General features: G+C 43.1%; 1 protein-coding gene across 1 annotated transcript in view; it reads right to left on the bottom strand.

The window, feature by feature from the left end:
* MARCHF10 (membrane associated ring-CH-type finger 10) overlaps positions 1-15,754 on the bottom strand; it is a 93,157-nt gene that overhangs the window by 26,466 nt on the left and 50,937 nt on the right. Inside the window, 2 exon segments of the mRNA XM_064270958.1 lie at positions 1,141-2,569; positions 10,329-10,478. Of these exon segments, the coding sequence (XP_064127028.1) occupies positions 1,141-2,569; positions 10,329-10,478 (1,579 nt within the window).

Here is a 15,754-nt window from a genome sequence, read left to right as displayed (position 1 = left end):
TAGCTCATTTAATATGAGGAAAAAAAAAAAAAGTGCTGCTAACCAGAACGTTACTTCATTATTACAGTTGAATAAAGGATAAATAGGAGTATGCATTCTTATGTATCTTTTTTCCTCCTCCTTACATTTCTAATTCGTTGCTATGGAATTTTCTCATGTACAAATGAATATCAATATGATAATTAACAGTCCAAGGACGCCATACTAACATACCTAGAGAGAGCTCACATTCAAAGAATCAGTTCCCAGATCCGGTAAAGCCAAGATGTGGGCATGGTAAACACCTATCAAAAATGAAATGGCAGCACCCTGACGTGCTGTTTAATGAGGGCTTAAAAAAGTATCAGATTTCGTAGCTGTGAAGTATCCCAAAATCATCTCACAAGAAAGATCAAAGAAAAGGGCAAATTAGAAAAAGAAAAAAAAAAAGATCTTATTTCTCCTCTGATGTATGAGAAAAAGCACAGAAAGCGGAAGGAGTGGTTACCCTGGCACAGCCCTTCAGAGAACCGAGGTAACTATGGTAACGGTTTGGGATTGGCCTTTAGGTTTGGAAGGTTCAAATTCTAGAACTGTTGGTTGGATTTGTGCTAAGTCCCATGGGGGAGAGCTGTGAACTTCAAGTGCTGAATGCTTCATTCTCTGGGGATTTAGCAACCTTTTCGTAAAAACTCTTGGTTCTTAATTGCTGGTGAGAAGAGCTACCTGTATGCAGTAGTCAGAAACCCTGTTACCTGCAAACTTGTCTTTCTTCAAGTTATGGCATTAAAGAAAAAAACATTTTGGGCGTACTTAAGAAATTGAGCAGGAACACCGAACTTTGCTTATATACGTATTTTAAGAGCAAGAAAGTGGAGATTGTTTTCTCAAAACAAGCAATCAGAGCAGGAACACCGAACTTTGCTTATATATGTATTTTAAGAGCAAGAAAGTGGAGATTGTTTTCTCAAAACAAGCAATCATTAGAATGTCACATAGGGCCTATTCATGATTTAAAACTCCCTTGACCCTCTAATGAAAGCACTGTTTATTTGAGCATTGGCAAAAACGGAATACATATATATTCATATAATTATTCACAAATATATATTTACAAATATGTTTATATATATATTTCACATAATTATGAAAATTCCTCACCTTTCTTGCAATTTCTTGAGTTTCTCAGGGTCTGCTTTATTTATTGCCTTTATCTTAATAGCTTCCTTTTCATCTGGGAAACTGGAGGCTGCTATTGTGTTCCCAGTAGCATTTTGATTTGGGAAATCAGACACTGCAAAGAAAGTAAAAGGTATATTTTCTTGCAGGGGCCCAGGCATGTGAAACTGGCCTTGTAAGTTCATTCCTGATAGAGAGGAGGTGGAAGAATCCACTGAGGACATACCACCTTGAGGATTTAGTAAGAGATCTTCTGAATATAATGGAGTCCCCTGAGGTTGGCTTCTTAAGGTATTATCTTCTACTACCCCGACATCAAATTCATATGCACTGTTTACTGGAAAGTCACTGTGGTTTTCAGCACGGGCAAATGGATTCCTGCTTCTAATGGGGGACAGTGGTCGACGAATATTAAATCTTGAGTTCCCCTCTGAGCCTGAACTGTGAACTGAAGAAGATGACGTTGACAAGTCTACAGAAATACCATCTCTCAGAGCAGAATGCATTAATGATCCTGGAGCATTATAAGATGAATCCATTGATGATCTCGGAGCTGTTGGTCTGCTAGAAAGAAAGCAGTCAAAAGAATTTCTAGAACTGTTTAAATAGTCTTGCCAGTCCCTTTCATAATCACGGGTACCAGGCCTATCCGCCATAGAAGTACAATCATTAGGTACATTTTCAACATTGAGACCATCGTCTTGTCTGGGTTCAGACTTGGTGTCCCATAAATGAAAGGCATTTTTCTCAAATTCACTGTCACCACTGTTAGTCTCTTTAGCAGACTCCCCTTCAAGAAACCCAGGGTCTTGGAACATCCTTTGCCCATCAGAAGGTTGCTCTGTCACTGGCTGCACTGCATTGTTTAGTCTTAATGAGCCATAACTAAGCTCACTTCTTAAAGAATTAGCTCTGTACCTTCCAGGGTTTCCTTCAAAAGTTTTATTTTTGGACTGAGCAGCCAATGTCCCAAGAAATCTACTTCTCTTACGATTGGAAGGAGAACGAGGTGGGTGCATACCAACCAAAAGAAGTTCTTCCTCTAAGTGGGTTTCCTCTTCAGTGTCATCATTTTCTCCCCCAGTGTTTAATGATAAAATGGAATAAAAATCTTCATCTCTGAACCTAAATGGGGCCCTTCTTGACTCTCCGGTGGTGGTGGATGTGACTGGTGGCCCCAAGAACTCGCTCAATACTTGAGGACTATTTGTTCCTTGGAAGCCCTGGGATAGAGCTGAATGTGGCTCACTCTGGGAAAGAGCACTCCTGTCTCCTTTGTTGGTTCTCTCAGAGGTGTTCTCAGCTGTTGTCATCAGCTGTGAGGATGGGACTAAGTTTCTTCTGTCTCGAGTTGACCTCTTCAGCTTAGTGTCACTTGCCCACACTGGGCCTTCTTGCTGAACTACTGGATCTGCATTGAGGAAAGACAAATTTATCATTCTATTATAGATGCCTGTGGGTGAAAGTGTGAGAGTCCCTTAAGATAACAAACAAGCCCTGGAAAAGAAACTATGCATTGCCAAAATGGCTAGAGGTACAAGAGGAGGCTCAGTACAGTTTGCTTCATTTTTACCGCTTCTAAATTCTCCTTTGTATACTTGTGGAGCTTAGGCTGGTTCTAGGGAAGCTTGGGTGACCTTGAGGATACAGATTCTTCCTATGCAAGCCTCAGTAAGACTGGTCAAGCCCAAGGGCTGGTGCTGGGTAAACCTCTCACTAAATACTGGTTTTCATTCCAGGAGAGAAAAATTGAGTACTCCAGGAATGACTTCTACAAAAACCACCAGGGGCTTTCTCATCCAAATTCATTCAACATACATTTATGACACCGCTGCTGCCTACACAGCTTTATAAAAGCTTAAGAAAAGTACAATCTATCTTGGGAGGTTGGGAAGAAGGTTATTATTATTTTTTTAAATTGTGCTTTAGGTGAAAGTTTACAGAGCAAATTAGTTTCTCATTCAATAATGTATACACAAATTGTTTCGTGACATTGGTTGCAATTCCCGCATTGTGTCAGCACTCCCCCCCTTTCCCTTTACACCCTGGGTTCCCCAGTTCTGTTAGTCCAGTTTTCCTGTCCTGTCTCACGTTCTCGTCTTTGTTTTTGGTCAAGTGTTACCCATTTGGTCTTGTATACTTGATTGATCTAAGAAGCACGTTCATTAGGTGCGTTGTTTGTTTTATAGGTCTGTCTAATCTTTGGCTGAAAGGTGAACTTCGGGAGTGGCTTCAGTTCTGAGTTAGCAGAGTGTCTGGTGGCCATAGACTCAGGGGTTCCTCTTGTCTCTGTCAGACCAGTAAGTCTGGTCTTTTTTTGTGAATTTGATCTTTTGGTCTACATTTTTCTCCCACTCTGTTGGGGGTCCTCTGTTGTAATCCCAGCCAGAGCAGTCAGTAGCGGTAGCCAGGCACCATTAGTCCAGGAAGAAGGTTATTGAACCCAACGCCCACAGACATGAATGATTTTGTTTATAGTTACCATTTACTGAAAATAAAAACTATAAATTTCTCATGAAATCATATCTCTTTTTTGTCACTAACCCATTGCTCTCAAGCTGATTCCAACTCACAGTGACCCTATAGGACAGAAAAGAACTGCCCCATAGGGTTTCCAAGGAGCAGCTGGTGGATTCAAACTCCCAATGTTTTGGTTGGCAGCCATAGCTCTTCAGCCCTGTGCCACCAGGGCTCCTTCCTTGTCACTAGCTCCTAGTCAATTTGTAAACTCTGGCTACAACAGACTACATCCTACCCCCGTGGAATTTAAGTATGAGTAGCTATAGAGAGAGGAGGAAAAGTGCTGAAGTGGGTAGGAATTTCCATTGTTAAAACTACTTGTTCAAAACTTGCCCTTAAAAAAAATAATGCATAAACTCATTTACTGATGGCTTACACTGAGTGGGTCGGAGATCATGCTAATGGCATTACGTCCATACATTTTGGCCTCACAATGCTATGAAACAGGTACCATTACCATACCACATTATAATTGAGGGGACCAAGGCTTCAGGAGGTCACGTAAATTCCACAAGATCATATTTCTGGTAAGTGATGGAGTGAAGGTTTGTACCTAAGCCTGCCTCATACTACAGCTTGTGTTCTTAACCACTACCCTGGGTTATCACTTATAAAACTGACTGAATGTCCAATTTCCTTGAGAAAACCAGAATCCACTTTATAAATTGTGATGTGTGTGTGTTGTCGAGGGTCTTTTTTATCCTCTCGATGTGGATAAAACACTGAAAGTCCTTCCTCTTCTCTGATTCCACTTACCTTTATTCCCTCCTGACATCTGCCTTCCCCATTTACTCCTCTCTCTGCTATTCTGTGGGATCTGATGAGGCTCTGCTATCCTTTATCATTCTGCTTCTAAAGTGGTTTGCTCTGTAGAGTGGACAGGACTCCACGGGGTCTGGGAAGATCTGTGTGAGAATGGCTCAGGCTGGTGAAATGAAAATCTTTGGAGCATAAGGCTCAGCAAAGGTCCGAGTCAATACTGACTCACTTTAATTGAGGCACCTCATAGCGGAGCACCCGCACAATTCTCTAATGTCCTAATACTCTGTAAGCCTCTTTTTTTGTTAACTGTATGGGACTCTCAGCGACACAGTGCAAATCTATACTCATCAGCTCTTCTAGAAATCAGTTAAGCTCTCCTATCAGGCCCCTCATGGGTTTTATAAACCACAGTAAGAGATATATCAGCAATTCAAGAAAGCTGTGAGCGCCTGGCTGTGAATGTATACGAGGGAAGCTACTGTGCCCACCCTGGACAGGGCTGATCCATTATTTTGAGGAACCAATGCTTCTATACGACCAGCTGAGTTCTCCTATTTTTTGAGGAAAAAAACAATGGAATGGAGGAATCCGAAGTGAAGGCTCTGGTTGATTACTTTTCATTTTGAATTTGATGACAGGTCTCAAAGATAAGCCAACACTGCTGGAGGCTGGACCTCCTGAAGGCTGTCTCCTGAACACGCACAACCCACTGGGTGGCGGGGAGCTGTCCCCTCCCTCCAAGTCAATTTAGTCCAAACTTCTGCCCAGGAAAGGTGGAGACATCTAACAGGCAAAAGAATCAGCTAGAGCAGCTTCAGAAAAACAGAAACTGGAAACTTAACAGGGACCAGATGCTCACTTTATGGAAGCCACTGAACTGTCACCCAGTGACACTGGCCTCTGGGGCAGGAGAAGGCTCAGGCTAAGTGCTGCAGCTCCTGCAGATCCCAAAACACCCCTGGTCACATATCTCCACCCCTCCTTCTCACTATGACTGTCTTCCTCCTTAAACATTCCATCAGAGCCTTCATGGCGTGTGTGTGTGTGTGTGTGTGTGTGTGTTTCCCGTAAAGGTGGCAGACTGCCATTCTATATTTATGCTATTCTAACCCTATTTCTTGCATCTATCAAATAGGGAGCAGATTTCACTAGCTCTAGGGCTGGGAATAAACACCCAATTCGGTATGCCAGGGATATGTTATTCATACTCCAGGCCCTACAGATGCTGCTGAATGCCTCTCCGAGGCCCTGCCGGGGCTCCTGCTGTGACTGGAGAGTCTGCCACTGCCAGGGGAACTAAGGGCAGAGATGAAGTGGAGCAAGCCGCCATCTGCTCCAAGACTATGCCTTTGGTCTGAACACCTTCATGTGCTTGACCAATAATTCCCTACATTCCTAATTTTCTTTTCTTTGATCACAAAAGTAGTCTATGCTCATTGTAGAAATTTTAGAAGATAGAGATGAGAATAAAGAAGAATATAAAAATCACCCCTAATTCAAAACTCAGGTGACCATTGTTACTGTTTTGGAATTCAGGGGTGGGTTGCAAACTCAAGACCCCTGGGCTATGTTCATCCTGCAATTGCGATTTGGCTCAGCATTTAAACATGAATTAAAAATAAATTAAATGCCTTTAGGTGGAATATGTATGCTGGGTATCATGGATTGAATTGTGCCCCCCCTCACCCCCCAAATACGTGTCAGCTTGGCTAGGCCATAATTCCCAGTATTGTGTGGTTGTCCTCCATTTTGTGATCTGATGTAATTTTCCTATATATTGTAAATCCTGATCTCTGCCTGTGGTAAATGAGGCAAGATTAAGCTATGTTAAAGAGGATTAGGGTGGGATACAACACCCTTACTCAGGTCACAGCCCTGATCCAATGTAACGGGAGTTTCCCTGGCGTTTGGTCTATATCTCCTTTTATCTTACAAGAGATAAAAGGAGAGAGAATCAAGCAGAGAGATGAGACTTCATGCCACCAAAAAAGAAGCACCAGAAGTGGAGCGTGTTCATTGGACCTGGGGTCCCTGCTCCGAGAATATCCTAGATCAGGGGAAGATTAATGACTACGACCTTCCCCCAGAACCCCAAAACAGAAAGAGAAAGACTTCTGGAGAATGGGTGCCCTGAATTCGGGTTTCTAGCCTCCCCACTGTGAGAGAATAAATTTTGTTTGTTAAAGTCATCCACTCATGTTATTTCTGTTATAGCAGTACTAGATGACTAAGACATTGGGGTTTACCACAGGCCTCACAGCCTCTGTTGTATATTTCCACCTGCCATACCTGCTGGTTCCCTGAAGGCCTTTGTACTGGGCCTCTTATCTAGAGATACCCATTGCTGTTGTGTCGATTCCGACTCACAGCAACCCTATAGGACAGAGTAGAACTGCCCCATAGGATTTCCAAGGAGTGGCTGGTGGATTCAAGCTGCTGACCTTTTGGTTAGCAGCTGAGTGGTTAACCACAATGCCATCAGGGCTCCTATCTAGAGATAAGGGTTGTAATCACCCTTATCTAGAGATACAGTTCTTTTAAAAATTGGGATATTTGTGTACATACAGCTTTCTTTCCCTAAACATTTTATTGTGAGCATTATCTCTTTCCATTGTTCTTAAAGAACAAGATAATAATTGTAGTATAAGGGAACAATAAATGAATGTATCATAATTTATTTAACTCTTCCCCTATTGTTGGGCATTTAGGTTGTTTTAAGGCTTTTTTGCTGTTATAAATTGCACTGTGATAAATATCCTTGCTCAGACAATCTTGAACTACATGTCTTATTTTCTTAGAATAGATTCCTGGAAGTGGAATTGCTAGGTCAAAAGGCATGAGCTTAATAAAGGCTCTTGACCCATGTCACCAAATTTCTTCCCAGACAGCTTGTACCAAATTACCCTACTAGTAAGACATGAAAGCATCTTTCTCATAATCGTGTTGCTGACCACCCATGTTAAGCACCTGGCATAGCATTTGATACACTGGTGCCCAGGAAATGTTAGCTATTATTTTCAGTACCAGTATTGGCACTAAAGTATTGAATATTATTTTTAAAACCTTAGCCAATTCAGTAGGACAAAAGTGGTATCTCATGTAAACTGACATTTATTACTTAGGGAGGTTGATATTTTTTCCCCAATGTATATTAGCCACCTGTATTTCTTCTTAGGTAAAATTGTCTGTTATCCCCCTTTTCCATTTTTCTATTAGATATTTGTGTTTTTTTTATTGATTTGTAAGAGCTTTCTATATATTACCTCTCTGTCATACTTGCTGCAACTCTTCTCCCACTGACATGATTCAAATAGCTGGCTCCTACTCCACTTTATGGGAACCACTTTCAAATGTGAGAAAAGGAACGAAACAGATAGGTGAGGAAATAATTGGGGAATATAAGGAGCCCTGGAGATGATAGGAATTTGGACAAATCTTCAGTGGATCCCAGGGAAATGGAAGACATCTTCTGGGTGAAGATGGAGGATTAGATGAACCCTGTGAGTTCACGAACATCTCATGTATGAGGACCCTCACATTTCAAATTATATGTGAGGGTTCCTCGAGGGCTGTTGGGGAGGTGGCAGGAGAGAAACTAACAATAGTTGAGAGTCCACTACAGGAATCTCTGTGTCGGGTGCTAGATAGTACACTACCCAGTGCCGTCAAGTCAATTCTGGCTCATAGCAACCCTACAGGACAGAGTAGAACTGCCCCATAGAGTTTCCAAGGAGCTCCTGGCAGATTTGAACAGCCAACCCTTTGGTTAGCAGATGTAGCACTTAACTACTACGCCACCAGTGTTTCCAGACAGTACATTATTTCATCTAATATAACAATGCAATGAGGTGGATATCATTATCCTTATTTTAAGAGTGGCTACTTGACCACCCAAGCTTCTACCACTGGGAGGAGGAAGAACTGGAATTAGAGCTGAAGTCAGGGCTCATATTCTTCCTGACAGGAGGCATTAGACAACTGGGGCCATTGTGGATGTCTAGTTAGTACAGATTTATATATGCTCTAATTGCCCCTAATTCCAAGCCAACCAAAACTCTATCATGTTTTACTACATATGCATCCACTACTGTATACACCTCATTTTAAAGTAAAAGCTACTGTGTTCATTTGGTAGCAAGGAAATGTGACACTCAGTGGTTTCCCTAAGGGGGATGAACAAGTCTGTGGCCAGGCTGGCTGTGAAGCGTCACTTTCCTTGAGTCCTAAAGGGAACTCCACAGGGTCTCTTCCTCCTTCCTTCCTGCCACTACAGGACAGGGTAACATGGTTAGCAGAGCAGCATGGATTGGGTCTTAGGAGGAACGTTCAAGACTGAAACTTAGAAAAAAGAGGTATCCACCAGACCAGTGTTTTTGAAATAAAACATATATTCATTTGATGGTGGTTCTTACCAACTAAGATCTTGACTCCACATCTGCCCTAGATGAGAGGGGAGAAGATCTCTGCCAACCACAGGCATCCATCTTCCTCTCTGGGTGGCGGGTGAGAACTGTGGCCAGGTGAGACCTTCCCCAGAGCTGCAGACTGCTTCTCCACCTCCTCCCCACCTCCCACCACCCAAATGTCCTCTCTGGAGGCCACACCAGGGGTGTCTACTCAAAGCTGTGCATAGTTATGCTTATGGAGTGATGGAAGAGAAAAATAAATTTTTTTTCTTTTCCCACTAATCCACCTCTCTTTTTTTTTTTACCATATGAGAAGATAATATTTATTGGATTTGAAAATTTCATCCAGATTATTTATGATCAGATCAGGTCATGTGTACAGGAGAAAAAGGTATCTTAAAATACGGAGTCAAAGTTTCAAATCGCACTTAGTCTAAGGAGCCCTGGTGGTGCAGTGGTTAAAATGCTCAACTGCTAACCTAAAGGTTTGTGGTTCAAATCCACCAGTGGCTCGGTGGGAGGAAGATGTGGCCCTCTGCTTGCATAAAGACTTATAGCCTTGGAAACCCTATGGAGCAGTTCTACTCTCTCTTATGGGGTCACAATGAGTCAGAATCGACTCAATGGCAATGAGTTTAGTTTTTGCTTTTGTTTGGTTTATTTTAATCTACTTTTTATAAAAGCAATTTCTTTCAGATGTATAGTATGTAATGTTAACATTTGTTTCAACACCAGCTATCATTTTTCTGTTTCCTGTCACAGCATTGTGGAAATAGTACAAGGTTAAAGATCCATAAGACACAAGGAAGGTCTTCAAAGTTTAGGAGCTGAAAGTCAGATCAGGCAATTGATGCAAAATCCAGGAAAACAGTTTGGGCACCAGAGATCAGAAAACTAAGCAAAGAGACTGAGCAACGCAGGCCAGAACATAGGCAAACCTTGTATACAGTAGGAATTTAGAGCCGAACTATGAATATTGATGGAAATTAGAGGATACCAGGAAACCCCGGTGGCGTAGTAGTTAAGAGTTCAGATGCTAATCAAAAGGTTAGCAGTTCGAATCTACCAGGCACTCCTTGGAAGCTCTATGGGGCAGTTCTACTCTGTCCTACAGGGTCACTATGAGTTGAAATCAACTTGACAGCAATGCGTTTTTTTTTTTTTTAATAAGATACCAACATCAAACATGGCCTGAACTAAATGCATTGGATTTATATCCTTATTGTTTGAGAAAAAAACATTATGAAGTATTGAGCCTCAGGAACGAAAAACCAAGACAAATGGCCTGCCAGCCTTTCTTGAAGAAGAAAAGTAGATCAAATAGTTTGCTTTTAAACATTTTTATGTGTTTTATTCTAAGGTACAGTATCCTTCACGTAAAAGCACATGTTTGTAAAAACGATAAAGAATTCACCAGGTAACAGCTCCAGTCGGGCCTCCTCTCTGAGGACCAAGGCGTGTCAACCACGAGTCCTTCCTTACCTGCTCCCCTGAGAGCCGACGCCTTCACTGGCAGCTGCAGTTGCTGTCTGCTTCGATCCCCAGACACTCCTGGGCTCTGCATTTCTGGGCTGACTGTCAGTCTCCCCAGGTTTGGCCTCCTCTTCCTTGATAAAATCTGTGGTGCCTGGGCTGCTGGAAGGTGCAAAACCTTTTCAATAATTAATTTTTACAGGAAAACAACTTCAATATAAAGAATGCTCAAAGGGCCTAGCAATGAAGGAGACAGTCAAGAGAAGTGGGCTCTGGAGTCAGAGAAGAGCTGAATTCAAAGCTAGGTGAGCTGGGGCAAATGGCTTCATCTCTTGAAGCCTCAGTTTCCCCACCTGTTACATGGAAATAATGATGCCTCCTTCCCAGGGCAGTTGTTGACTGTGCCTGTTAAGCACTGGGCACAGGGGCGGGCACAGGCTCTGGTTACCATTAAGGAGCATGACATCTCATTAGAGATACAGACTCCACAGGAGTCTTTTCTTTTCTTATGAAGTTTCTAGCTTTCAACACACAGGTGTTGGGATGGGACTATTTGTAACACTGTCAAGAGCCTTCTATAGCTCAGACTCACAATACTGCTGCTCCTCAAGTGTTCATCCAGATCCGAGTCACAACTTATTTTGGACCTGCATGTTTATGTCCTCGGGCTCTTTATTAACAGCTTACATGGTCTTACGGAATGGTTCCAAGTGTCAGGGGGCCATATACCTTTCTGGTCCCCACTGTGCTGGGATGGTACATTCATTGAAAGACAGTAGTTGAAGGGCTACTGTAGATTGTATTCCCAATGAATATTTAGAAAAAGTTCCCCCCCCACACAATTTGAATTAGTTTGCTAATTGCTATGAATAATCTCAAATTTCTTCTTCACATGAGTGCATGTGAGTGTGGGGAAACAGTTTCAGTAATATCCACACATCGCTAAAAAGTTCTTGGGTTCACAGTCAAATTGTGACTGACTGGACTGAATCCCCCAAGAGAATATGCCTGAGTCATCCCCTTTTGAAATGTTCAGAAAATTCACAAATAGACACAGCCAATAGACAGCATAGGGGAAAATCTGGGAAGGGGCCCTGAGTGATGTGTGGGAAAGCCCCCATTCTGGGACTCAGAGACAACTGGATTTATGTCCCAGAGTGAAGGTCATGGTTGCATGACTGATTTTCATCCAGATTCGGGAAAGAAATAAAAGCTCTATTTGGCGGCCCAGGAAGCCTAACTTAGTATGATGACTACGCACTACCTACCTCTCCTGACAGGTCCTAGCGGGGGAAGACAGTGGGTTCTGTGGCCCAGAAAGGACCACGCGCCACAGAAAACTTACTAAAATGAGGGCAGCTGCTGGTATTGTTAGTTCTGGCTTGGGGGCAAGTCGGTAGAACCCAGAGAGGTCATGGGTATGACCAGAAAGGAGAGAAAAGAGTGAAGTTCTTTGGAAAATGACAGTATATTCTTTGGAGAGTGTAGGGTGGCTATTAGACGTGATTTTACTGACTGGGACCGAGAGAAGAGTGAGAGAGAGGCATCAAGTGCTTCCCAGGAAGGGACACACCACTTTCTCAGGATCAAGAGGTGCATTCCTCAAGTCCCAGGGCTTCTCCCTCATCACCTGACAAGTGGAAAGACACCTGATGCCTTGTCCCAACCAGCTTTCAGAAAAGTCAATAACTGCCTCCTCCCTTTCACTCTGGCTGACAGAGGAGGAAGCAGTGGGATTCTTATTTACTGAGGAAGAAACAGAGGGAAAACCAGGGAAGGGGCAGGCCTGGGGCTCTGGCCAAGTCTGGGAACTAAGTCAGGGTCTGGCCCAAAGGTCCTGGTTATAAGTATTGCACTTTGATTCCCAGAAGGATGCCCAGAAGAATATTAAATTATTGTACTTCGCACTGTTCTTCACCCCACCTACACACCCTGATGGGGAGCGATCCCCCTAGAGGGCCTTTATTCCCCAGTCTGCACCAGCCAGAGGTCCTTCAAGGTCTGTTTCCAGTTTTATGTCCAAGCTGGCTCTGACTTCACTTTGGCCAGAACCCTTATTGTCAAGATTCATATGGTCTTTATAGCGCGCAAATGTTCTAAATTGGCTTACTGTGTATCTGTCTTTTCTTTCCAACTAGACTGTAAATTCCTTAAGGATTGGGACCCTTTTTCATACCCACTGTGTGTACTGCCTCACAATACATAGCATCGTGCAGGGCAAATAATAACTGCCCAGTGATAACTTGGAGGGTTTGAGATGATGCGTTCAGCTGAAACTATGAATAGTTCCAAAACCGGAACAATTCTTTCATTATATAAAACATCCAAGTTGGCTTGAGAGAAGAGATTTTTTAATTTCTGTTTTCTTGTTCAAAAACCTTTCTTCAAAGCATCGAATCTCTTGAATGGTTCCCAAAACCATTTCTATGTCTCTCCTCTGATCAAAATTTCAGCAAACTGAAGTGATAAAAGTGGACAACTAGAGATTGTTTTACCATGGCCTGACAGTGAAGAAATCCCTGCCGTTAGTGCAGGCAGGATCCTCCAACCTTTGGCAGTTTGAACCTCAGTTTCTGCAACTGTAAAATGGAAATATTAAGTCCTACCTTTCTGGGTTAGTGTAAAGTTTAGCAATAATGTACCTAAATGACCTAACTCAGCGTCTGGTATATATTCGCTGCTGAAAAGTGGCAACTGCTGCTTTTACCATCAATGGGATAATAATAATAGTAGTAATAATAATAATGTGAAATCTGAAGTCATCCCTATGAGAGAACTGAATTTGACCAGAAACTGACTGTCATGCAGTCCTCACAGGTTGAGAATGGCTTATTCAGGAGCCTTCATTCCTGTGTAGTTCTTGCTGAGTCTTTTAGCCTTTCTGTTTTAAAATCCCAAAGGCAAATAGCAACCCTTTTTTATTACAATTTGTTCAACAAATACCTGCATGCCTTTGCTATGCAATAATTTGAGGGTTCATAAAGATGAGTAAGACATTTTAGTCCTGACCTTAAAGATGATAATCTAATTTGGCCTCAAGGTTGACTTCTTCCCTGTGTTACCCTCTAGATTCTATGGAAAGCAAACTCATGTGAAATATTCTTTCTTCTCCACGTACAATCTTGGTTGCAAATGAGGTGACCTAGACTATATAGTTAGTATGCCCATGGATTTAAACATTTCAAACACTCAACTTCTATGTCAAGTTCATCACCAAAATGAACCAAACTTCAGACCTTTGAGGCCTTTCTAAGTCCTTACCATGGCATGTGCCATATATCAATCTGCAGGAAGATCAAGTCATATCTACACTGGAATATAAAAAATTGCTTCCTCTTTAGGTAGCAGAGTAAGCTCTTTGCTTCACAGAAGAGAGAGGGACTTGTGTTCAAGAGTCTCATGGCTAGTATCTCAACATCTGGAAGGGCTGTCAGTGCATTTTGAGAAGACTGTGGTTTGCTTAGTCCCTGGGTGACACAATATTAAGCACTCTACTAAACAAAAAGGTAGAAACCCTGGTGGGTCAGGGTGAAGAGCTACAGCTGCTAAACAAAAGGTCAGCAGTTTGAACCCACCAGCTGCTTCTTGGAAACTCTATGGGACAGTTCTACTCTGCTATGAGACGGAATCAACTCTATGGCAATGGGTTTTGGGTTTAACCAAAAGGTTGGCAGTTCAAACCCATCCAGAGGTGCCTTGGAAAAAGGTCATAGCCTTGAAAGTTCTATGGAGCAGTTTTACTCTGCACACATGGGGTTGCTATGAGTCAAAATTGACTCAGTGGGCAAGTGTTTTATTTTTTTTGGTGGTTTCCTTTGGACAACATTAAACCTATACCTTCTTCCAGTATCTGAGGCCACCAGCAGAGAAGAAACCAAACAGCAGTTCCTTAACAATTGCTGAGAAACTATAACTATTGACTGAATAGTTATTAATTTGATCGGGAACAACAACAAAAAAAGTAGAAATTTCATATTTATACAAGACCCTCACAACTTGACAATAAGAGAACTAAGTGCATTTAACTGTCACCTGATAGTTTTTTAGTTCCTCACATCACTACACACACACACACACACACACACACAGAGTTTTTGACAGACAAAATGGAAAAGAAAGAGAAGCAGGAAAAGAAAATGCCTGAACCTCCACCCTTCCCCCATGCCACCGGATCCTGTGTGCCTAAGAGGTGCCAAGATTCCATCTAAGAGATGCCTTTTGAGAAAAACGTATTGCTTCTTTCAGATCGTGGGAAGAATTACAGCTTAATCGTAAGCACCGATGTTGCCTTGGTGTAATAGGCAGCTTTCTGTACAGTCACAAATAATAGGTGGCGTCGATTTGCCTACTTGAGAATGCTGGAAATATTTGTTGTCTCACAGACCTGGAGGAGATCTTAATTAAAGCTTAATTATGTACCATACATACGTTTTATTTTGGAACCCAGGAGGTGGGACTTTTGGTTTTAGGAAATGTAGAGCCTAATAAGTAGGCAGGGAAGGGAATGTAAACATCCACTGAGCCCTCTCATTCGTCCCTCCTCTGGGTGGTTCTGGATGGGTTTTCAGTTCCAGCGTGTCCTTTCACAACAACCTGCCCCTGGCGCCACCCTCTTGGGCGACTCGCCGTGTGACACATTCACATGGCCAAGGATATGATCAGACACAAAAGAGCCTGTTCTGATTCTAGTGGTCACGTTCCAAAGTGTGCCAGAGACAGGAGTTAAGAAATCAAATGAGTCTTGAAGGATGATGGAATTTTATTGGTCACTCACTCCTTTAGCGCTGGAAGGTGGAACCCGAGAGAAGTGGTGGCGGTTGTCTCGTCTTCTTGCTTTCCTGCACACCACACCTCCTGGTACTGTTCATGGCACTGCCCTCTGACCGTCCCTCCCCCTCCCCCACTTGCCTTTTGGAAGCCTGGAGTTCCCCTCTCCCTGGCTCCCCTGTGCTGTGTGCCCTGTCAAAGGGGGCTTACCACACGAGGTAAATTTTACTGGGCCTTCTGGGGCCGGGCAAGCACAGCACAGGGGTCTCGGTGGGAGTGGGGCTAGAGATGGGGAAGTAGCACAGGGCTGCCGGGGACTGGGGCACAGGGCCCGGGGAGAAGGCCAGGGGGCTAGTGAAGGAGGAAAAGGAAACAGGAGGGAGAGAGGTGGGGGGGTCCTGGGCCACTGGGGGCATGGGTGGCACTAGCGGCAGCAGGAGGCAGCAGTAATTGGTATTGGGCTGCAGGACAGGGGAGAGAGCAAAGACGGTGCAGTAAGGGGAATATTCAACACAGAACAGGGGGTGCTCGCTGCTGTCACCTGCACAAAAGAAAAAGAGCAATCAGGAAGCCGCACTCATGGTGGGGAAGGACGTCAAAAAATCTGTGAATGAATCAAAACTCAAAAAGTGCTGGGCAAAGGGGCTATGTGGGAGCCTCCAGGTGTC

This window comes from Loxodonta africana, chromosome 18 (genome assembly GCF_030014295.1).
Source record: "Loxodonta africana isolate mLoxAfr1 chromosome 18, mLoxAfr1.hap2, whole genome shotgun sequence".
Taxonomy (NCBI): Eukaryota; Metazoa; Chordata; class Mammalia; order Proboscidea; family Elephantidae; genus Loxodonta; species Loxodonta africana.
Note: the sequence above shows the minus strand (reverse complement) of the source record. Positions and strands in the feature narration are given on the sequence as shown.